Genomic DNA, 26,473 nt, shown 5'->3' on the forward strand with positions numbered 1-26,473 from the left:
TAAGTGTCTTAGTTAGTCAGAATAAATGTTACCAATTTATTCATATGAACTTACTACTTTAATTATTTTACCCATTTTATTAAGCATTTAACAACATCATGGAAAAGAAAACAACGTTTAGAACTGATTTTCCAGTGTTAAATTGCAAGAACCTTTAGAAGTATGCATAAGATGTTTCACTGACGAGATCATGTATTATAAAAATAAGATCATTATGTTCTTTGATTTCTGAAACTTCATAAAGAAGAAAGCTTCAAAACATATTCAAATTTAGAGTCATTGTGCCATTCATGAAGATATTCTTTGTTATCTAATTTTTGGTTTAAGTTTCCAGAAATTAGGCCAATAATTTTTACCATTGCTTTATAAGATATAATCAGTAGATTGCTATTAGTTATGTAACTCTGTAAAAAGAATTAATCTGTTCTATCTAGATGGTTAGTTCAATTGGAATTATATTATTGTACAAATAAATTTTATTTCTATAGTAAGACTAGAAAAAAGTTTCAATTAAAAATTATCTGAGTGGTTTTCTTTGAAAATTTTAGTAAGTTAAATTGAAACTGTATTCGGCAAACATTTACTAAGCAGTTCCTTGGTGTCAAATTTTATCCAATGCCTTAGGGATGTTAGATTCATTATGATCATAAAGATGAATAAGACAATTTGGAAGAGTTTCACATAGAATGGTAGAATATTAAATTAATGCTTATTAAGTTAATAAGATAGCTGCTGTGTAGGTGTCTTTGTTAGATTTCCAGGGAGGGAAACTTTACCATCCCCTCAGTTTAGAGTTACATGCTTTGATCGAAGGATATGCCTGCCAGCTTTCAAGTGTTTTTACTCTCACAGGAACTGAGACAATACAGTTACAATAATATGTGCATTTGAATTTCTCATATCGTATTGGTTGACTTATATATGAAATAACCAGAAATAACACAACATAAATTATTGCTACATGTTAAATTACATGATTCTGTTTATAAATTATATACAAATTCACTGAAGAGAAATTAATGTGGATAGAGTATTCAGGAGGAAAAGAACCAGAGATGTGTCTTATAGAAGGGCAGGAGGAAAAGAACCAAAGATGTATCTTATAGAATTCGAATACTGGAGTAAAAAGAATATCATTTTGGGCAGGGAAACAACAAAACCAGTAAAACAACAGAAATGGATATGATGTATTTGAATGGTTGTACAGAAAAATAGTAGGAAATGAGCATCGTTAAGTCATCTTTGGAGCCGTACTTTCCTTAAGATCTCAGGTTTCGGGTTAGCTATTCTGTTTTTGTTTTTCATTTGTAAAAAGGAAATCACACTACAAATTTTGTAGGGCTGTAGTGAGTATCAATAGAGGTGAAAATCTTCCAAATAATATAGCACATTTTTGCCTCATAATAGACACATTAATGCTAGCTATTACTATGATATTCATTTTTCTTTCCCCTTCCACCTTCCCATTCCAGGGCTGCAAACACGAGCAAAATTGTTTTAACACAATATATCTACTAACTGAGGATATAGTAAAAACAAGATATTGTTATTTAAAAATCTATAATTTATTTTTTAGTGAAATTTTAGGTTTACAGACGAATTGTGCAAAAAGTAGACTTTCCTGGACTCTCTCCCTTTCCATTTCCATACACATTTTCCCCTATTATTAACAACTTTCATTAGTGTAGTACATTTGTTACAGTTGATGATTTATTATTGATACATTTATTATTAAAGTCCATAGTTTACATTAGAGTTCTCTGTTTGTGTTGTACAATTTTAATGAGTTTTGATAAATGCATAATATGTATCCACCGTTAAAGCATCCTACACAATAGTTTCACCACCCTAAAATCCTTCTGTGTTCCACATATTCAGCACTATCTCAATTCTTTTGAATCTTTGGCAGCCACTGATCTTTTACTGTCTCTATAATTTTGCCTTTTGCTGGATGTCATATAATTGGAATCATAAAGCACATGGCCTTTTTAGAGGCTCTGAACTTGACCCTCTAAATTCTCTGGTGTCTTTCACTTAGCAATATGCATACAAGTTTCCCCCATGCTTTTTCATGGCTTGAAAGCTCATTTATTTTTATAACTGAATAATAATATTCCATTGTATGGATTTAATACAGTCTGTTTGTACATTAAACTTTTAATGAAATGTCTGAATGTGTCAATTTGTATCCTTTGTTTTAAATGGCTAATATCTTTCATAATTAGAAGTATTATAGTATTACATAATTTCTATTTTTCTCTTTCGTATTTGGAATAGAATTTTTATTTTAAGCAATGCTAAATAAATTTTAAAATTTAATATATGACTATTCAATCCTATTAATATATTCCTATATTTCAACTTTTTTGGAAAAATGTAGCTGTGTTCTTTTAATATGTGTTATTTGAATTTTTTTCTAACTTTTTTTTGCTGTTTATGAATTAGACATATTTTACCATTTTTCAAGAATGCAATATATTATTACCTATAATGATCATTTTATACAATAGATCTCTTGAACCTATTTCTCCTATCTAACTGAAGTTTTATTTCCTTTGACCAGCATCTTGACAACCTTTCCCGCTACCCCTATAATCAGCCCATCCCCTAGTAACCACCATTCTTCTCTCTACTTCATTTTTTTTTTTTTTTTTTTTTTTTGAGACAGAGTCTTCCTCTGTCGCCAGGCTGGAGTGTAGTGGCGCGATCTTGGCTCACTGCAACCTCCGCCTCCTGGGTTCAAGTGATTCCCCTGCTTCAGCCTCCCGAGTAGCTGGGACTACAGGCGTGTGCCACCACACCCGGCTATTTTTTTTTTTCGTATTTTAGTAGAGATGGAGTTTCACCATGTTGGCCAGGATGGTCTCAATCTCCTGATCTCATGATCCGCTCACCTCAGCCTCCCAAAGTGTTGGGATTACAGGTGTGAGCCAGTGTGCCTGGCCTCTTCTTTCTACTTCTATGAAATTAACTTTTTAATATTCTATATAAGAAGAGAGTGGATTTTCACCATAAAAATGATAACTATGTGAGGTAATGCATATGTTAATTAGCTAGACTAGTCATTTCACAATGTATATGTACTTCAAAACATCATGTTGTGTACCATAAATACATAAAATTTTATCTGTCAATTAAAAAATAAAAAGTTGCCACTTTATAGCATATTCGCTTATATGGTTTGTATGTGGTAAAATTTTGCTTTTCATGTGCCTAAGAGAAAGGAGGTTACGGAATGAAGTAACACATACATAAATTGTGCTGTGTAGTCAACCCTCCAAACATGGAAAAACTACTGCTTTATGTTGTTCACTTTTTACCTGAAGTCTGTATTTCTTAAAATACCACTGCATTAGTCCATTCTCACACTGCTATAAAGAACTACCTGAGACTGGGTAATTTATGAAGAAAAGAGGTTCAATTGACTTACCATTCTGTAGGCTGTATAGGAAGCATGGCTATGGAAGTCTCAGGAAACTTACAATCCTGGCAGAAGGGAGGGGGAAACAAGCACCCTCCTCACGTGGCAGAGCAAGGGAGAGAGGGAAGGGGGAAGAGAGAAGTGCTACACACTTTTAAACAACCAGGTCTCCTGAGAACTCTATCAGGAGACAGCAGTAGATGGCTGGTGCTAAACCATCCGAAACCACCTCCATGATGCAGTCACCTCCCACCAAGCCCCACCTTCAACACGTGCAGATTAAAATTCAGTGTGAGATTTGGGTGAGGACATAGAGCCAAACCATATCAACTACTTTATTTCTGTTAACAAAGTTGTTCACTTTTTCAAACAATTTTTAGTTTCTCCCTTACGTCTTAGAGGAAGTGCGTTTCCTTCCTGCAGAAAATACTCCCTCTGCCTGCACTCTACACCTGAACCTCTAGATTCTGAAAGACTGTAATCTATCAGTCACTAGAGTTGTTTCTATATATTTCCCTTTCCATCTGTATAAATTATTGAATGAATGAATGAATGACTCTTCTATGATTCCATCGTTGGTTTTTGAGATGCATGTCATGGTTACACTCTAGGTATAGACTTCCACACCTTGACTTTATACCCTGATTCCAATGATTAATTAACTCTGAAAATGAACAAGTTTTCTAACTTCTCAAGGTTTCATTTTCCTTATCTGAAACAGGAAATAATAGTAGGATTATGTAAGTTTTATGAGGAATGTGACAATTCCTGTGAAGTTCTTAACAGCGTGCTGTTGTACAGCAGCTACCTAAAGAATATTGGCAATTATTATTTTAAATTGATATTTTCTTTGATTTATGAATATGAAATATGATGATGCTCTCCCCCAGAATTTTTAAAACCTTTTTCCTCCTAGCTTTTAGAGAAATGTCTTTCTCCATAGCCCCTCTCAAAGATACTCTTTCCAAGCATTTCAGTGTTCTTTCGCTGCCCACCACCAACACACAAATGCACAAAAACACACACAGAGAATAATATTGTCAACAAACTTAGAAAAGTTTCTTTGTTAAGTCCTTTGACATTGCCTGAGACAAGAAAACCTGGAGGGATAATTTCTTTTTTTTATTTCTTTCTCTAACTCTTGACTGTGAACGTTTTGTTCTTTACTCTTTGAAAGTTTTTATGTCTATTAATAATAAAATGAATGTAGCAATATAGCTTCTCATCATAGATGCTTTCATTATTTTAAAATATTGTAATTATTTCTTACAATATATTAGAGCTTAAGTTCATCTTTGACAGATGATTATAACCTGGTGAGTGAAAAGCATTACTAATTCAACGTATTTAAGCTACCGTGGAAAATTGGCAACTTTACGAAAATGGAAAAACTCATTTCCTAATGCGATTTAGGCAAGGCTGCAAAGATTTTAATTAAATAATATAAAACAAATTAGAGGGATAGAAACAAAATTCAGAGGTAGCAAACAGAATCACACCGAGAGATGTTTCAAACAATGTTTTAACTATTTAAATACTAAAATCTTTTAACTGTATTCTATATTTTAAAATCAGAAATGTCTCTTAATTCTCAGCTATATAATTTTATGTAGTTATTATTACTATTATAATTTGACCAATGTATTAAGAAGATAATTAATATTAAATAGATTTTTAAAGTTTAAAATAAAAGCAATTATGAGAAGGCTAGTAGCATAATTCATGTACTGAGTGTACAATAGTTTCTTCAGTTTTTTTATCCTATGAAGTTTTTTTCTATATCTACTTCCAATAAATGCTGATTTGCTAATCTAGAACGTAGAAATGATTAGTGCAATAAATCAGATGCTTTACTTTAGAGTAAGGAATGCTTTAAATTTTAACATAATCATTACTGAGACAATTAAATGTAAAGCCTTTCTTAAATTTGATTACTGATTTTTTCTTGTGACTGAAAATCAATTTTTTCTTTCTTTTTTTTTTTGTTTGTTTCTGTCTACAGAAAGCTGACCTTGCAGTTGCTCCACTGGCTATTACCTATGTTCGAGAGAAGGTCATCGACTTTTCCAAGCCCTTTATGACACTTGGAATAAGTATTTTGTACCGCAAGCCCAATGGTACAAACCCAGGCGTCTTCTCCTTCCTGAATCCTCTCTCCCCTGATATCTGGATGTATATTCTGCTGGCTTACTTGGGTGTCAGTTGTGTGCTCTTTGTCATAGCCAGGTAACATGCTCACTTTTGTGATTTTTTTGGCAATTGTTACCTCCTTTATCTAACTAATAATTGTCAAAAGTCACAATCAATTTTACTTTTTCTGTTCTTTATTTTCCATGGGGTGCTGAGAAATAATGAAATTTTAAGAATCACATTCATTTATTAAAATATACTATCCTGTCTTTGTGGGCAGAGAGCATGCTGGTTGTGTCATTAAGCTATAAGTGTTGTAGGGATTACTGTTTTCTTAACCAGAATATAAAAGCTTTTTAAATCAATATGATAAATGAATCATTGCCTCACTTCGAAGATTTCTAATGAACCAAAACTAAAATAACGTGTTTTACTAACTTGAGTTAATAATTCACTTGCAAGAAAAACCAAAGTACTAAAATTTAAAAGGAGGCCTTTTTTAAGGAACTAAGAAATTTATAATAAACATTCTAACTATAAAAGGACTACCTTAGTATTCTACATAATATTTGTGTTTTTTTCTTGTTTTTTCACAGAATAAATGTCACTACAAAAAGTACCTTATTGTCATTGACATGTAGGGTATGTTTCAAGTCATAGGATCAGAAGATAAAATGCAAAGCTGGCATGGTGACTCATGCCTATAATCCAAACACTTTGGGAGCTCAAGATAGGAGGATTGCCTTGAGGTCAGGGGTTTGAGACCAGCCTGGTCAACATAGGGAGACCCTATCTCTATAAAAAATAAAAATTAAGAAAAAAAATGCCTAAATGAAAAATATATAAATTTTATATTTTAATAGTGGCCTTTAAAATCTGTGATACAGATCAATCTATGTTGATGGTATTACTTTATTTTACTCTCGGAGGTGGAAATTGGTAAGCATGTTAATTTACGCCTACCTCACTATCAAACTTTCAACTGATAGATTATTTCAATATGATTTAATTTACTTTTGCTTTAATTAAGAAGATTAGTATTGTGCCTCAGGACTCATGACTCTGTTGACATGGAGTTAAGCCACATATTCTTTATATTCTTTGAATTTTTATATATTTTTAAATATCAAAAAGATAACTGAATTAAAAATCAGTTAGAATTCTACATATGATTTTTCATGGAGATAAAAATACCTATAAAGTATACATATACATAGATATATATATATTTTGTGTTATATAACCAAAATTAAATATGCAGTGCCTTTTCAATTATGTTACATGGATTTTTTTGATAGATTTATCAGTAACGGTATTTGTAAAGAATTGAACTTGTAGGATTATTGAATATGTTAACTCTCTTGGTTGTGCTGAGAATTTCACAGGTGTAAACATATGTCAAATCCTACAAGTTTCCTTATATCCTTTTACAGTTCCTCCCTCCCACCCCTGCCTGCCTCACTCTGTCAATTTCTAGGTAACCATTGATTTAATTTGTGTCACTGTTGAATAATTTGTACTTCCTAGAATTTTATATAAATTAAATAATATGGTATATACACTAAAAAAAAAAAAAAAAAAAAAAAAAAGAATTGAACTCATTTTTCAATAAGGAATTAAACTTATTTTTTTTCCAATGAAGTAATGTATTTTTTTTTCTAGCCATAAAAATCTTTAGTTCATTCAGTTAAAAAATGACTAAAATCAATTAGAAGTAGCATAATATTGGCTGGGTGCGGTTGCTCACGCCTGTAATCCCAGCACTTTGGGAGGCCGAGGCAGGCTGATCACGAAGTCAGGAGAATGAGACCATCCTGGCCAAAATGGTGAAACCCCGTCTTTACTAAAAATACAAAAATTAACTGGGTGTGGTGGTGTGCACCTGTAGTCCCAGCTACTTAGGAGGCTGAGGCAGGAGAATCGCTTGAACCTGGGAGGTGGAGGTTGCAGTAAGCTGAGATCGTGCCACTGCACTCCAGCCTGGGAGACATAGCAGGACTCCGTCTCAAAAAAACAAAAAGTAGCATAATATTTTTATGTATTTGCACACAGATAATTTTTTACGTATTTATACATAATTATTTTACAAATGCATTATTTTTACCTAGTTAGATATTAAGAATTGTGTTCTTCAGGTAATTATTATTTGCATTTGCCTAAAACTATGTATTGGAAGCATATTGCCATATAGCATTTGAAGCTGTACAGTAGAGCCCATTAAAATTTTATGTGACTTTTGGGGTTCTCCCCACAGTAATGAGAATTTGGAGTATGAAGTTCCTAAAATCTTAGCTCCAGCTTTTTCTACCTTCTGTGAAAATAAAAGGGCCTTCACATTTTTGATCATCTTTGGACCAATTACATCTTTTTTATAGTGACAGACATAGCCACTCTAGTTTATGTGTTCAGAGAAATAAGTGCAAGAGTTTCAGATTAAGCAATTCAGCGGCTAGAAAACTCTTCAGCCAGCCCACAGGCCAAACAGAAAAATAAATACTCCAAAATATACAAAAAGTCTTCCTTAATGTTTGCATGTATGCTTATTTTTTTCTTAAATTAACAAATTTCCCAGGAGGATAGAAATAAAGCCTAGAGGAAAGTGTCACGAGACAACTTCGAGGCAACTGTGTGGGCATTAGTCAAGCTGAATTAGGTCTAACAGTACTTTTCTGGAGGTCTTAAACACAGAGTTTTGGGTTACTTCAAATTTGTATTAGGCAATTTAGTTATTCCTAATTTTCCAAGCCCACGGCTTTTGAAGTTAGATTCAAAGCAAATACTGAAACATCTGGTTTCCTTTCTAGCTTAAAAAAGTACATTTGCAAATAGAGGCATATGGATGGATATGCACTTATCTAACTTTTCAAAATATTTCTGTAACTCACTTGATAAACCATCATAGACAGCATCTGTATAATTATGGTAATCTGTACTGATTTTACATGAAAGAAATTCAAGTATGTCATCCTATTTGAGAACATAAAGTCAGCTAATGTACCATTTTTTTTTACTGCTACTGCTTTTATATTTTGAAATGTTACTGTTATATTTTGTCATAGTTTTTAAGTGAACAGATAGGAAAATGATACTATTTCAGCTTCTTATTCCACAATTTCAAAACAAATTGCCTCATAAAAAATAAGTTTAAAATCGTCTTTTATGGGTGAATTAATAGATATTGCATTAAGTAATAATGGTAGACAAATTGTATTAAGCAATATATAATATTAGAGATTCTTGGTAAAGTAATAACACAAGGATAAATATTTTCTGGATTTTCTCAGAATATTTTGTTCAATTTTCAATCTTAAAATAATCTTGTTTAAAATATTTCTAAATTTTAAAAAATAAAACTGAAAAATCAGATTAAAAGCAAAGTCTGAATATGGTCAATTTAAATTTCAAATTCTGAACATCCAAAATCAAATGAATTTGTTTAATTAAAATATACTCTGACATAGTATTGAACTTTTACTATAAAAGAAGTTTGTGACATGCAAAGGCAAATAAAATGTTCAAGTTTAAACTGTATGATTTAATTGCCTTTGTAATTTAAATGGAATCACTATCTGTTAGAATTTAAAATACATTTATTTTAATGCTTCCTTTAGCATTTTTATTTTACCTATCGAAAAAATTATGTCTTATGTCATACAGAGGTCACTGATATACTCATTGACATCATTGTTGATACCATAATTAATATGGTATTTTAAGTATATTCTTTGTCTCCTTAACAATTATAGATAAAAGAAAGATCATGTTTCAAAAAATTCTTAAGTATGTATTTTATTTTCATTGAAGGTCACAGAAACAAAGACATAAAATAACTACCACTTTAATAACAGATTTCGTATTTATTAATTATTGGAATTTACATAATATTAACTGTTAGGGAATTATGTAATACTTAGGAATAAAAACGCTTTATCTCAAAACTAAATTATAATGAGTGATTTAAATATTGTCAAAATTTCTCAACATTATTAATTTTACTTTTGTTTTGGTCATTATCTGATGTTGTTCCTGTTATTATTATTACAATTAACTTGCTATATCTTCTTAGCTACCAAACCATACCTTTGATTGGTTTTGTTTCCTCTTTTGTTTAATTATTCTATCAACTGCTCACTCAATTAGCCAAATATTTGTCGAGCCTCTAATAAGCACTAATTAGATCCCATAAAATATTAAAAATTTATTTCTCATTTATTCATTTATTTATTCAACAATATCTATTGGCTACCCGTAAGTACTAAGAGTTGTGCCAAAAGCTTGAATCCCAGAATGAACCCAACTGAATATGTTATTTTCGCTAATAACTCACAATCAGTGCATATATCTGGCAATAAATATTTATTACCCTTGAATAAATTTATAATAATACTTAAATCATCTTAAATTCTGTAAGAATGCCATGTATTTTAAATATGTTTTTCTAAAAAATATCTTGTAATATATATTTTGCTGGAGAGAAACATACAATTAGAAAGGAAATATGAGGAAGATTGTTATGTTGTCATTAGACTACTAGATTGGAAGCTTATTGAATATCTGCTCTACCATCATATTAATAATATTAATTTTATTACAAATTAAGATCTAATAATAATTGTTAGAATTTACATTTTTAAAATTGGATTTAAAAGTAGATTATTTTGTCAATGCCTTTTAAAAATTTCCCCTCACTCTTATGTTAAGAAAAAATATCTAATACTTAATAAATGTTTTAAATGTATTTAACCAATATTAAGAAGGAGATGTATGGTGTTAGCTTTTGTCTCCATATAGTTTTATATTTTATGATCTCCTGTAAGCAGTTGTATTATTATTTATAGCATAATGACATAATCAGCATGCTTATCTGAATTAGCTCTGAATGTTAATTAAGAGTAAAGATTATCCTGGGATAGTGCTTTCTAGACATAGAATGACCTTATCCCAAGATTCTAACGGTAGCTCTTTGCTGACAGAGGATTAGGAAGAAATCTTGTCTAGGATGGGTTCATGCTTACCCAGATTGTCCCCTAAATGTTTTCCCCTCCTTTTTCTTTCTCTTTTCTTTCACCTAGGCATACGATTATAGAGATGGCAGTTAGTCATATAAAGAGTCTGGTTAGGGCACCCACCCCTTACACTAATAATAAAATATATTTTTCACCTTGCTTCAAATATTTATTTTATTAAACTAAAGCTACTATTGATATAATAGAAAATGTTTATAAAATGAGTCAATTAAAATTCCCATGTATGTTAGATTTTTTTCCTTTTAACCATATATATCTCCAAGAAAATTGAGCTGTTCTGAAATTCATTATTGGTCTAGGGTTCTTAGCAGTTTGATGTACAGAGATGAATAACTGAAGACCAAACCTAAAAGAAAGGAATAATGGTACACACATATCCCTCCAACAGGATTGATGTAACCTTAATAATTATTCACTAAGTCTTTAATAGTGCATATTTTATTTTGAAATTGGCATTTACAAATACAAATAAACTTTGGAGAATAAATTACTATACCAAATTTTGCAATATGAGTACTATTACATAAAAATTCATCAGGCTATTTAAATGAACAAATGATTAGGGTCAAATAAAGGAGAAAGTGTAAAGGAAGGCAAACAGTATTAACTAACCTGGACTTCTTAGCTAGAAGAGTAAATCAAAGAATATTCAATGTGTTACATGCATAACATTTTTCTAAGTTAAAAGAGTACAGGAATTTTTTGTGCATTTCTGTATATAATTGCCTTTAATTATTTTTAGAGTATTAGAATATTATCTATTATATTAGTGGGTTAGGCAGCAGGGGATGGACTCCCTAGAATCTGCTCAATGGTTTATTATTTACAGTGACCACCAACACTGCCTTAACATTATATTTTGGCGCTAACTTGATCTGTGGTCACAAGATGACAAGGCTATTGCCTTACTGAAAGTCCTTATACTTTAAAAAATATTCTGTATTTCTCTTGGAGCTCAGAGGTAAAGATGTTCTAAACATAGTGTTTTTGATGGTTTAACTGACTTTAGAAAACCATATCCAAAGTGCTTACATTAACAGCTTTGATCTCGGCTATGGACTAGCGTGCAATAGCTTTCATATTTTTGTCACAGTGATGGGTGACATTTAATGTACGGTGAAGGACAACAATGAATTATTATGCACTTAAAAATAGATAACTGTTTTGGTGGGATGTTCAGTGTTAAACTAATCTGCTGTCAAAACGACTGTTGTCACATTAAAATGAAATGCCAATTTTGTTGTTTGTCTTTGCCACCAACTTGCCAGCTTTTACTAAAAAAAAAAACTATTTCAATTTTAACTTTCCATAACATAATTTTAGATATATTTTATTTTTAATGTCCTATTTTTTACTTAAATAAATTGCAGAAAAGCATATTTGTTATTATTCTTCCCACTTAGCAATTTTCCTAAAATTTACTGAAAATTTAGTTTTAAATAAGTGCTGTTCTGCTAATATGCCTGTCACATATGAAAGTGATTGTTAAAATTGATTAAACATTAACAAATATTTATCTAAATTATGGACCTAAAAGTAAACATTGATGAAAATTAGATATATTTTCAAACTGTGGATTAAAATATTTCCATAGTAGATGAGGCTACTTCTGCACTAAATAATATTTTTAAAATTATTATTTTATGTTATAATGTACCTCTTTATTTTAGTGGTTCCAGTGATGTTTATGGTTGCAAGTATATGTGGAGTCACCAACCCAGAAAAAATTATTAGTTTGTATCTTTAGTAGAACCAAACCAATTGAAACTAAGTTGAATCAATGACTTCTTTTCAGTTGTGATAAATGTGGTATCGAGGTAATTGAGGCAATAGAGCTCTTGACTCAAAGTATCCATGTAGGACGAAGAAGATAATTTAACCTTCAGAGGAGAAATCAAACATATTTTCCACCTCTCAATCTTTAAATTATGCCAGACATTTACAGGCGTAAAAGATTTGAGAAAAAATTGAGTAAGACAAAGGCAATTTAAAATTAATGTGCTTTTTCTGTAATTTTCTGTAATCAAATGCTAGTTGGCATTTTTTAAGGATAAACATGCTTATTTATTTTTTAGAAGTCTCTATCTATATCAATCTACAAATTATTTTTTTCACATAAATATAATTTATTGTTAGGCCAAAATTAAGTATAAATGCAAGAGCAGAAATTTGATAGCCCATCTTTATTTTTCAAATTCTATGGATAAATTATTGGCCTCTGTATCCTTCTTTGCCTCCATCACCAGAATTGAATGGAAAGACTCCTGGAAGCAAAAAGACTTCCTCTTTCTTGTCATTTTAAGTGTTTCCACTGGAAAAATATCTTGGCCAATGAACTTCTGAGAACTATGGTCATCTGTGATGATTTGTTTCCATTTAGAAGTTTCGTAATGTCTAGCTCAGTAAATCAAATTTACTAGCTCACAAAATTAATTATAATAAGTTACAGTTTATGGGGTGATATGAAGAAACTCAGAGTGCTAAAACTTGAAGTTCAACGCTTATTAAATTATTATATTTGCTACCAAAAAATGGTACCTCTGTTCTTAATCCTTTATGGAACATGTCATTGTATTTTACACACACACACACACACACACTGACACACACACACACATGCACACACATCTGATAAGAGCAGCACACTTTTAAAAAATTAATTTTTTTTAAAGATTTGGACAGTGGAGTGTAGTGGGTTCTTTGGCAGTTACTGCTGTGTCTTTTATACATTCCTCACTAGCTAATTCAAGCTGAGAAGCTAATAGGACAAGAATAATACTGGTTTATCTTCTACTTTATTCTTTTTTTTCTTTTTCCTTTCTTCCTTTTTTTGGGGGCCAGAATAAATAATTTTTTGAGGTGTCTTTTAAGAACCAACAGGATAAGGAAAAACAATCATTTTTTACCAAGTGATACACTTTTTCTTTTATGTTTTGTTGTTTCTAGATAGCAACATTTTTCATAGCTGCAGAATACTGTGAATTGCTTGTAAGAATACATCTCTCCAGGCTGGTCTGTCTGTGGTAATTCTCAAAACAAAATTTCACTTCTGTTTTCCATAGCCACTGGAAAAATGGTGCCCTTGCTCTTTTTGAAAGCTTTCTCAGTCAACCTAAGAAAGGTCTTCTCAATCTGAAACGACTATTCCAGCAAAATCAGTGGCTTTAAAAAATTTCAATTTTTTAAATGAAATATTTTAATCCACAATGTCTAGTAAAGACCGGTGACAGCTTTTATATGAACATATACCTTGAAAAAGTGCAGTCTGTGCAGGAAGCCGGTGACATAAAGATAATGAAGAAATAAAGAATTGTTTACTAGGTATTTTTCTTTCATTCTGTATGTCTTAATGATTAAGAGTACCCTGCTCATAAAAAGGCAATTGTCTTGAGAAATGTAGAGAAATAGGTCAGTTTTTTTTTTTCTTTAATGCCAAACATGACACTTAAATTAGTTACAATTTTACTTGGATAAAGCTGTCCTTTTGCTGTAAATTATTTGGGGTAAGAGTCCTTTCAAATGGATGGTTGTCTATATAGTCTTGTACCAGAGCGGTGGGTCAGGTGAGGGACAATTGAGAGAAAAAAGAAGAAAACTAATACGTATTGCGTGTCAACAATAGCCAGATTATATTTGAGAACTATAAAGAGATTCATTTATTACCTTTTTTTAAAATTAGTGACTGCATGTTTTTATGATATGATTTAAGGAATAAATACATATATAGCAGCCCCCAGCCCCTCACCCTCACCACAAATGAGATTAGAGATGTTTTCTTTTTGCTTAATGCTGTTATTGTAACACTTTTTAATTTTAACTTATTATGAAGAAGAATGTGACACTAAAGAAAAAATAAATTTAGAAGAAAATGGAAAACATACTCAGAAAAGCATTTGTATCACTTGATTTGTTTTGCCTATCGTGTTAACTTTACATTCTAGTTTTTCTTTCCAAAATTTTAGAAAAAAGAGCTTGGCAGTTTTTTTTTATTTAAAGTATGCTCTATTAAATATTTTTCTACATGTTAGTAGTATACGGTTTTACAGTAACAGATAATTCCTTGAAAAAAATCCTTAGTTAGCTATATTTAAGAAGTATGTCTTTTTCTTTAGACTGCAAATAAGAAAGCTTGAAAACTATTTCCAATCAACTGGGCACCTAGACAGGAGACATTAGCAACCAAATGTGTAGATTTGCTTTATAAAGCTAGTCTCTGGAAATGCTAACACTTTTTCCCTGAAAATTATTAGCTACGTGTATTAAAGGAACAAAACAACATTGTGAGTTTTTCTGAAGACTCAAGTGGTATTAGTATTGTTTTGATTTTTTCATAATTCATGGATATGAGAGAAATATCAATATTAAATAATAACGTACAAACAAAATTTTAGTGATAAATCACACCTTTCTTTATACTAAGTAAAATAACGCACTCTATCCAAATAATTAATGAGTAGGAGATATAGTGTCATCAGCCAGTGTAACTTCATTCATTAGAGCATGTCACAAAACCTTAATTGCTATAAGTTTTTACATTCCATTACATAATTACATCATTCAAGTTAAACTGTTTTCATATCAATCCTGTTGGGTATACATATATAGAAAGAGAGAGGTTTTTTTTGTTGTTGTTTTTGTTTTTGTTTTTTTAACAAAACTTTTTAATATGTATAGTTTGTATTATTAACTTACAATATGTATAGTTTTTCTAGTTAGCTCTTGCATAATAAAGGTGACTATGAAAATATAAAGTTATCTCTCCAAGAAATTTGTTGATTTTATAATCATTTTTGAAATTTTGTTTGGAAGCCCAGAAATTCACCTTTCATTCCTAATGACAGAAAACCGTATTAATGAAGTTATTATATGTATTTGCATTTCAAGCCTATAGTTATTTTTTCTATTTTATTTAATAAGCATTGATTGAAACAGACTTTCAGTTTTAATACCTTCTAACCTATATAAATGGTGATTTTCCCCTTTCCCTGACTGGATATAACATAGTTTCCTGCTATTCTTTATGAGAGATGTTAAATCCTAAATTAATTACTTTTAACATTTCGCTTTCTCACGGGCTTCTGACTACACCTGAGATGATAAAATGAGATGAATGCATTTGCAGTAAATTTTCCTATTAAATGGATAAACTTAATATTTGAAGCAAAGGTGAAATTGTAGGTTTTGAATGTTACTGGCATGATAAAGTTATAAACAGAATAGGGCTACAACTGTCATCTAAGTTGGTTCAGAATATGCACCTGAATATTATTTTAACATAATAAAATTAGGTAAGTGTTTCCCTGCTTCCCTTACTATTCTTGGCAATGGGGGGTGCTGGGAGGTGTATTTCAGTATAAGTTCAGCAATTCACTAGACTGAAGATATGTTTTGGAAACTGGTAATAATCTAGTGATTTTACAAAACAAGAACATTAAAAATAGAGAAAATTTTGCTTGTAGATGGACATGCAAAAATGAGATTCATACTTAGAGAAATGTGTATTTATTTTAAAATGTTGATATTACGACTTCAATTTTCAATTAGAGCTTCGATATTTGGGAAGATATTAAAAATAATGTTTTAAATCATCCACCTAAGAATTTAAACATATTTATTTTGGGGCCAGGCACGGTGGCTCACGCCTGTAATCCCAGCAATTTGGGAGGCTGAGGCGGGCAGAATACCTGAGGTCAGGAGTTCAAGACCAGCCTGACCAACATAGAGAAACCCCGTCTCTACTAAAAATATAAAATTAGCCGGGCGTGGTGGCACATGCCTGTAATCCCAGCTACTAGGGAGGCTGAGGCAGGAGAACCGCTTGAACCTGGGAGGCAGAGGTAGCGGTGAGCCAAGATTGCGCCCTTGCACTCCAGCCTGGGCAACAACAACAATAAAATATATATTTATTTTGATATTTAAGTTGAAAACAAAATTAATAAATGATTTCCAAACATATTTCAGTTGTTTTAGGTAGTAAACTGTGTATAGAATGCATATATATAATTTTTAAATATTTTATTGATTTGTTTGATACAATAGAGTGTCTATATTTTCAAAAGACATTTCCAATTTATTTAGTGGGAATGTAGAAAACCCACAAGTCATTCAGCTTTGTGAAAGATGTTATAAAAATTATTTTTATTGGCAAAATTTCCTGTAAAAAAGAAAACCTTATGTGCCTTATATCTTGATGGTAGCTGTGGCTATTTTTGTATCATCCAGATAATTGCATATTAGTTAATTCAATTTAAATGGCCAGATGATTTTATCCTTTCCAATGCTAGCTTCAAGTCCTTGTTGATAACATCATTTACTTACTGAGTGTCCTTGTTTTTTTTTTTTTTTTTTCTTAAAAAAAGCATAGTTTGTTTTATTTTTTATTATTAGAAATCTCTTGACCTTCTGACTGATCTGAGGACAGTCTGCCTGAAGCCTTTTAATTCTGGACTTACTGCTATTAAAATCCTTAGCAAGTTTATACTGCAAGCTAAACATTTGCTTTTGACCTGTGATTAATTCAAATGTAAATCACTCTCATAGTTCTTTTAAAATAACTACGTTTTAAGTTTGGTATTTTATTTGCAAATAAATAGCTATATTGGTAAGAATTTTTTACAAGACAAACCTATGTTTTTGTACATAATGTTATATGTGAGCCATTTTCCTTACTATTCTCAATTTAAAGCCACTCTTAATTTGATTGGACAATTGGGTGTTTTAGAAAAAAAATGTATATTGATAGCCAGTGAATGGAACAACATCATAGCCATTGTATATTAAAAAACATACTCCAGTTTTGAATGTATAATTATAGTTTTTATTTTACTTTGACATTTGTAAAATTGCCTGAATTCATGGCAATCAATATTATGACTTTTCTTCAGAAATCTTATTATAAAATGATCAATAGATGATTATAATAATGATTTGCAATCCCATAACAATCTCATAAAATAATAATCTCATAACAATAAGGAATAATCTTGGCTACATTAAATAAACTAAAATACAGTATACCATTATAACTTTAAGTAATAAGAATAAGTCATAAGGATCTGTAATCAGCTTATTGATGAAGTTAATTTCCTATAACAAATATAAATTTTAAGTGGAGGTTAGAAGTCATAAATTCTAAATATTATTATTTTATTGTTTTTAGTTATCCATTTAAGACTAAATCATATTTATTTTTCGTTAAGATTATATATTTTAAAAAATTGACCACAATTTAAATTTGTTATCACTAACATATTACAAATCAGTAGAACTGATCATTGTTATCGTTTCACTAAGCCTTTCAAATTCATTTGGATCTACTAAATAATACATGTAATAGCATATTATTACAATGTTATGTACAAAAATCCTTCTACTTCATCGTGTGCATCTGGTAACTTTCTGGTACTAACACTACCAATTAAATAGTGTCAAGAGTAATTCATGAATCATCTATAAAATTGGCTTAAAAATTTAATGTAAATGATATTTATTGTTCAGTGATGTGATGATAGTTTAACAATTGGCTATGGCAGTGAAAGAGGCTTTCCTTTGTAGCATTTGCCAATTTTCATGGTTTAAATATTCCCACAATAACAAATATCAAACTACCAATGGGAGGGTCACCGAATGCAGATTGGGGAAAAAAGATGCAAAATTAGTTATTGCAAGACAGAATGAGCAGGCCCTAGAATACCACTAATATGTAATATGTTCAAGAGAAGGGAAAAACAATAAGCCATAAAAGTTAATAGCAGGTAGTTCAGGTGGAATGTATTGACATACAAATATACACAATGCATGAAGAAGGATATGTGGAAGATAATGTAGAGCCTTGAAAGCAAAAGTAAAAAGTTAGGTTGTTATTAAGACAATTACAACCTTGGAAGCAATTCTAAACTTAAAGTAAATGTCAATTTATCCTCTTGCTCATGAAAATAAGTTTATACCTAAACAATTAGCATAACATTTTTGAGTTAACTGTATATGAACATATCTATGGACAAGAGAAATTACACCAGGAAGACTTTAGCTATCTGATGTTTTCAGGGAATGAGTCATTGTGAATATTAATGTTTTCTTAATTATTGAGTTTTCAATACTAAATTACAAAAATTTAACTATTTACATGGAAAATTTTTTAACTACAACATATTCTTTCCTGCTTATAATTTTTAACCAAAAATTCTTAAAGGAATAAAACTATTTAAGATAATTTAGTTGCAATATTATAAACATCAATTATTTTTACCTGGAAGTTCAGTAATAGCTTCAGAGCCTGTATTAGAAGAAATATGTTCCCTCGCAGGTAATAGGAAACTTCACCATGTTGTGTGAATTAATAGGGGATGATTGTGTTCATAGTCTCAAATTAGACAAGACAAAATTGAAACAGCAGCTGAAAGGTATTATCAAGGAACCTGACACCTCTATCTACCTGCTACATCATTCTTAGAGGCTTTTATCCTCATAGTTACAAGATATCCATTGAAATGCCAGGAATTTTATCTGTATCCCAGGCTGGGAAGAAGGGAGAAAAGAGAAAGAGCAACCTGCAAAAGTCTTCACCTTTTTATTCAGAAAGGAGATGCTTCCTCTCTGTGTATCTTATTAACTAGAATTATTTTGCTTAGATAGCCCTAGCTGCAAGAGAGGCTGCAGAAATGGCTTTCTTTTATCTCAGCGTACTGCCACTTCAGTTCTTTTGTTAGAAAAGTGATATTATTGGGTACGTAATTGGCAGTGGCTGCCATAGGGATTTATTGAATTGTGAAGTAATGATTCATCATTCATGCAATTCTCTCAAAATTTTAATTTCAAGTGCCCATTTCTGAAATTTTCTTTTTCCTTCATTGTTATCAGTTGTCAGAATGCCTGTCTCTAAGCAGTATAACTACTCCCTTCTTGTTTGTTATTTTAAACCACATTTTCTTTAAAACAAGTTAATGAAACATAAACAATATATGAATAGTAAGTGCAAATATTTCACATCTTAGAGTTCTGTTCTACTTTCTTTCTGGTTCTGGCTTATATTGTTGAAATACAAATTTGCCGAACTAGTTTTGTGTAAGAAACGTGAATCATTACTCTAATATTTTAAGTGATGCTATCAAAATGTAAATTTTTAATGTTGTAGAAAATAACTCTGATTTATTTTGATGTGGGATATTCCAATACATCAATGTTTTTCCCAACTTCTCTGTAGCCATGAAGAAGTTGGAGCAAAAAAAAAAATAGTTGGTAAATTGATACCCTTCATAATGCCCATATAATATAATATAAATGCATCATAGCATATTTTAGGGGAGCTTTTACAAATCATCAAATACTAAGCTGTTTCTAGGGGAAAATATCTCTACGATCAAATAAGGTCAGGAAAAGTATGTAGTAGAGTTTTCTTTTAGGAATTCACTATTAACAAATTAAAGGCTCTGAAAATTCTTGCAATAAAGAAATCTGATTAGGCTTGTTGAACTAGCATTGCCCCAACACTTTTAGCCATAGGGCCTTTTTTTTTCTCTGTTAATCTATTATCTCTAATTTTATGTTCTCTATTAGTTAACTTTCTGAATCAAAGATGTGAAGCATTGCTTTAACATATAAGTTCACTTCAATTTTCTATCTTCATCATACACATTCTAAATTGATTAAATCACTTGTAACAAGACTAAGAATCTATTCTCCTGATTCCTAATGGAATTATCAGTGCTCATTTTGCTGATGTACATGGAAACATAAGATTGTGTCACATCTATTTAAGTGACAGTTTATGACTTCATAGAACTTGGATATAGATAACAATTTAAAGTTTTTTAAAAAATTACTGAAACAACATCATTACTTCAATTTTTAATATCTTCTTTTAAGAAAGTACATACAATAAATGTGTAAATTTACATTTAGTTATAAAATTTAAGACATTTAATTTTTTTAAAAAATCGCTGGTCTTAGGACAACCTGTTGTTACTTATTTGTGAACTTGGTCAGAAATTCAAGTTTTGTTATTAATCAAAATAATCATTGGATACTTAAGAATACATTTTCTAAATGCATTAAAATTTATGAAATCATTAGAAAGTTGGAAAAAATCCTCACAACCTAGCAAACAAACTCCCTTTTTTAATACTGCCAAATCATAATTTGGAAGCAAGCATATGATTAATGTAAATTCCAATTTTATTAGTGTTATTACCTTCTGTGGTAAAGGAGAAAGTATGTTAGAAAACAGTGGATAATTTATTTTGTGTTTATTGCGAGAATGAAATTAGTTATCTATTCTTTATAAATGATCGGTAGTCAAGGTGGATTAATTATGTAGATTTTAATTTCATCCACAGTTGTGAAACTATACATTTTTTAAGGTTGTAATCTTTTTGTTAGAGTCTTATTAGTCTAGCTTATGACAAACACTGTACAAGCAGAACTGAAAGGAGGTCATTGTATTTTAAATCTCATTTACATGTTAGACAAGAAATGACAATTATTAATGTTCTACTTTTGGAATACAAGTACATAGTACAAAAAGCTAAAAGAGAAGTAGTGAATTCAGTTCATATGTGAGTCTAGAGTGTCTAAAACTTGACTGTAGTGATATTAAAATGGTCTGTTTAGAGACAACTAGCAATTTTTATCTTCATGTTTCTAGTTTGCTCATCTTGTGTAGGTTGGACAGGTAGCAATTTTGAATGGCTCATCTTAAAATGAATGCAATTATCAAAGGATTATATGGTCCATCCTGCAAGGCATTCACTCATTTTAATCTTTCGTTTGCAGCTTTCTGACTCCTTTTATACAATCTCGTTTATAGTTAATGGGAAGCATTATAGCTTAGTTTTAGCTTACTCCAAATAAAATATGTCGTTAGACAAAAGCTTAATAAATAGCAGTTATTCTTTCTCAAATTTGACCAAGGGTTGTTTGTTTCTTAAAGTTAATAAAGTTATATTATTTATTTAGTTTGTGATCATAACACACAAAACAGCAAGTATCCAAAACATTAAACCGATTATCATAATTTATAGCTAGATTGAGATTGTATAAATTCATATTCCATCCTAAACATTAATGCACTTGTTTTCTTATTTAGTGATCTTTTCACCACCTAAAAATTATTACTACTACATCTATCAATCATCTACCTACCTGTCTATTTCTATTCATCCATGAATCAATTTATCAATGAGTATTAGCATATAAATCAGTGTGCAAAATTTATTTTTTAATGTCTCTCTCATTCATAATTTCTAATATGTATGTATTTGGAATAACCTGCCAGTCACTATACCTACTCTTTCAGAAATAAAAAATGGAATTTTAGTTTATTGTTTGATTAAATGGAATAGTACTACATGAGACAATGATGACTTTATGAATAAATATTCTGGATAATAAAAGTAGTTTTTACTAGAGCAACTAAAGAAAATATGCTGTAGTTTAATACAGCAATTAAAAATAGTTTGATTTTCTTAAATATTAAAGTGCATTTAGATATTTTATTGCATAATAAATCATATACAAAATATTATTTCAAAAATTCCACTCATTGAGAGAAATTAATGATTAACATTCTACTTCTTTTGGAATACATGTACCATAGTACAAAAAGCTAGAAAATAACTACTGAATTCCACTCCTATGTGAGCCTAGAGTATTGAAAGCTTGACTGTAGTGATATTAAAATTGCCTGTCTAGAGACAATTAGCAATTTCTCTTTTCATTTTTGACCCAGGCAATTTGAAGGACTTTTGTGTGAAAGAATTTCCTGCAGATTATTAAACTTTCTTGAATCGTAACTATAAAACAAGATCTGTGTGTGTGTGTGTGTGTGTGTGTGTGTGTGTGTGTGTGTGTTTAAACCTTGGGATAAAGACTGTAAACTCCAGAGACTTAAAACCATTTACTCCCAAATTTTTGAGTATGCTCTCGCTAAGAAGTGTGGAGAAATGCAAATGTAGTGCATGTTCTGTCTAAGTGGAGGGATTTAAAATTTATTATTGGGAAAGGACAAATGTACATGGGAAGGCACCAGATACTATTCAATTAGTCCACCTGAAGATAGCACTGTAAAAGGCTTAAAAAGCAGGCTCAAGAAGTAGTTATTAAGAATGGATGGCATTTCAGTGTTGAGAATTGCCTGCAGAGGATGTAATCCTAATGGTATATTTGTCTATAATGTATCTAAAAACAATACACCAGAGTACAACAAGTAGCAATTTTATTTGTAGTTTCTGCCTCTATTAACCACCTGTTGTCTACCTGAGATTTGATTTACTGACCTCATAAATACTAGTCCGCACTAGAGTGTGGTAGCACAGCAAAGAACAACAAATTGTTGTTGATTGCTATTTTTCCTCATATATTATTTTACAAACTTATCACTTGTTGCATAGTTGTGAACTTTTGTACAAAGGCAAGAAGCATTATGAATAACATGGGAAAATGACTACAATCGTAAAGATTCTGCTAACAATTTCTCAGAGATTCGCAGTATAAAGCTAATGAAACTGCTGAATGTAATTCTGAAAATCTTCTGGATATGATATTTTGAAAGCAGAGGTATAAAGAAGGGTGTCAACTGTACAACATGTTAAGGAATATATATTAGATATATAACATTTAAATAAGACATTGGGACATAGGTATTTTATTTTCTAATACAAAGTCTTAAGTTCTGCAAAACTTTTAAATAGACCAAATTAGGTTAGTGGAATAACAAGAATAGTTTATAAACATCATCTGAATGCTTTAAGACATTTAGGGAAACTTAATTGTGTGATTAAAAACGATAAAAGTGCATATAGCATTTCAAATAAACCCATGTAGTTCTAGGCCCGTGTCTGATTTCAAAAAAAAAAAAAAAAAAAAAGCTGAACATGTCATTATTGGAACCTCATGCTTAAATGAAGAAGCTGAAATTTAAAGAAATAAGGTGACCTAACAAGAATTCATATTTAATCATAGAACTGGAGTCAGAGTGGTGACAGCCTGCAGTGCACCACAGCGCGAAGGCAACATTTAGACACCCAGTGACAGACCTGTACTTTCACAACTATAAGTTAAGTTCAAAGTTTAAGTCTTGAGCATGCGGGATTTTAACACTCATAGCTAACACTGGGTTTTGCGGTTTTTAAAAGGAATCTGTTTCTTCATAATATTTGATGTTACTTTAGGTATTAGGTTATTCTTTTTTATCTTTTTTTCTTTCTTCTTTTAGAAGATCTTAAAATGGTTTCAATCCATAAAATATGACTACGGCATAAACTTCAGAGTTCTATCAGCTATGTAGTGTTTAGCAATGTGCTACATTTTAGTTTTTCACTTATTTCCTCATTTATACTTTAAGACATTAAGTAGACGCTAATCTTTGTGCATTCACTCACTGTTTTTCAGGGTCTTTGGAATTTTCTTCCTCCTCTCCCCTTTTATCTTCCTCCTCCTTCTTCATTTTCTGTAAGAATGAAGAGCACATTTCCAAATTTCCCCTTTCTTTCTCTTCCCACTGTTTCAGTAGTTACTGATAGGAGCTTTTCAGCATGATCTGGCCACTTTTTTTTCAGTCCTACATCATTCTGTCCGAGCTGTCATTTAGTAAAGATTAAATTTAGAAGAAAATTTTATTTATTATATTGTATTTGGTTGTTTTAAAATATAAATAAAAAATTGAAGCTAGACTAGATTTAATAAGAAATCGTTGAGTCATTTTATTATGTGCAGCTATTAAGTTGGTGCAAAAATAATTACAGTTTTGCCAAAAGTACATTAAAATTAATGGCAAAAACCACAATTACTTTTGCATCAGCCTAATATTTTTACATACTAGTATTTTTTGAACTTTTTCCTTATTATCCTTCATGCAGTTTAGATAATATATGAATGTTTACATCTAAGCTAACTTGAAGGAGGAAAAATTTTCGTTGTAGTCAATTTACCTATTCCTTGATTATTATCTCTTTTTAGTACATTACAGATAAATATATTTACCTATAATGCTATATTTATATAAAAATTTTAGGACCTATAAGTTAATGTTACCATAAAAAAGATCCAGGGAAGAGAAAGAGAGTAAATAGATATTAGAACTTACAAGAAATAGTAAATAATTATATAAAATAATGTAGGCTAATTTATTAAACTTGCTGTCTTTCAATTAATAAATTTGCAAAGTATAATATGTTTAACAAATGAGTGCATACATTCAAGTAAAAATATTTCTATGAGAAGACAGATAAGATAGGAGGGATAAAAATGGAGATATAATGTTCACGGAAAGCACATTCAGACAAACTAAGGAAAATGAAATATCAATCATATTGAGAGCATCATAAAATTCTTTTGGAATGACAAGGTGTTTTTATGCCCCTCCCTTGTTTTATACGTAAGATAACTGAGGCATTGAGTGGTTGAAAGACATACTAGAGATCACACAGTCAAAGGTACAAGAGGACTGGATATAGGGCTCTCAACTAGTACAGAAATTAAAGGATTCTCTTCAAAAAAATAATTTTAAACAGTGTTTGAAATTATTAGTAAAACCAAACTTCAAAGTAAAAAACACAAAGGTTATTCTGTAACTTTTATTAAGGTACTACCAGCTGTTACACAGGGATAAAATATTATTAATAAAAATAATTAATTGACTTCATAATCAGTATAAAAGAGATTGTGATGGTAAATATTTGGACAGATTTTACTGAAGTACACCAAATAAGAAAAAAATATAAACATGATTATTGTTATAATGTCCTATAAATCTCTATAAATAGGAACAGGAAGGAATAATTTAAATGCCTACAATACATACAATGAGGGTTTCAGAGTGAGTAAAAAATTTTTGGATGCTGAAGGAAGATAGAATTTTTTTTTTTTTTAAAAGATCATTTGGGATTTAGGGAAAAAATGTATCTACTGCTATAAGAAGTCGGAACAGTTCTATTTGTTTAGTGAAGTAGATAGTCAAGCTTGAGATGAAGAAATATTTTGAGAAATTAAATAACTGATAGCTCAAAGAAATGAGTAGTCACAGATGGACTTCTTGGCCTTCTTTCATGAGCACATTTCCTATTTTATGGGCTTTGGATAAGTAAAGCTCTTCAAATGAATAAAAAATGCAGAAGAAAAAAGCATCCTTGGGAAATGTATAAAATATGTTCATTGCCTTTTTGAAAAAAAAATGATGTGTGTATGTGTGTGTCTGTATATCTGTGTACATATACACACATACAGATATATACGCATTGTATAATACAGAACACAATGAATAGATATATAGATGTAGATTAATTCTCATTAACCAGAATTCATAAACAATTCTCAAAGGCTTTACATATGTATACATGTGTCATGCTGGTGTGCTGCACTCATTAACTAACCTGCACATTGTGCACATGTACCCTAAAACTTAAAGTATAATAATAATAAAATAAAATTAAAAAAAGAAATAATGCAATTTTTAATATCTACATGTAGAGAATAAAAAATTTTATGTAAAATAATATAACGCAGCACTATCAGAAATAAAAATCTGATAAAGTCAGAAATGTTATGAGTTTTGAGAACAGATAAACTGATAGAAGTGTTGTAATGTATAAAATCTCTTATTTAGTAATTGTTTTAAAAATAATGTATTATTAAAACTCATTATATGTAGTTATAGAATTTGAGTATTAAACAGAATCACTTAAATTGTTTTAAATATTTTTATAAAGAATTATTAGAGAGAAACATTTAATAAATATTGGCAGTGGTACGTGTTTCTACATTAAAAATAGAATGTCTGATTATAATCAAATGCATAAACATGCTGTATATGCTAAACAGTTTAGTCAGTTTTTGCACTAAAAACTATTATCTGCAAGTTAAAATATTATAATTAAACAGTCATTTTTATGACTATTGAGCA

General features: G+C 30.4%; 1 protein-coding gene across 5 annotated transcripts in view; it reads left to right on the forward strand.

The window, feature by feature from the left end:
- The window catches only part of GRIK2 (glutamate ionotropic receptor kainate type subunit 2), a 1,201,378-nt gene that overhangs the window by 1,013,301 nt on the left and 161,604 nt on the right, over positions 1 to 26,473 (forward strand). For 2 of the 5 annotated variants that reach the window (XM_063666452.1, XM_054490294.2), the window contains one exon: positions 5,424 to 5,647. In XM_063666452.1, the coding sequence (XP_063522522.1) occupies positions 5,424 to 5,647 (224 nt within the window). Of the gene's footprint in view, positions 1 to 5,423; positions 7,115 to 26,473 lie in introns of those variants that run through there. The other 3 variants (XM_063666454.1, XM_063666453.1, XM_063666455.1) reach the window with 2 other exon arrangements.

This window comes from Pongo pygmaeus, chromosome 5 (genome assembly GCF_028885625.2).
Source record: "Pongo pygmaeus isolate AG05252 chromosome 5, NHGRI_mPonPyg2-v2.0_pri, whole genome shotgun sequence".
Taxonomy (NCBI): domain Eukaryota; kingdom Metazoa; phylum Chordata; class Mammalia; order Primates; family Hominidae; genus Pongo; species Pongo pygmaeus.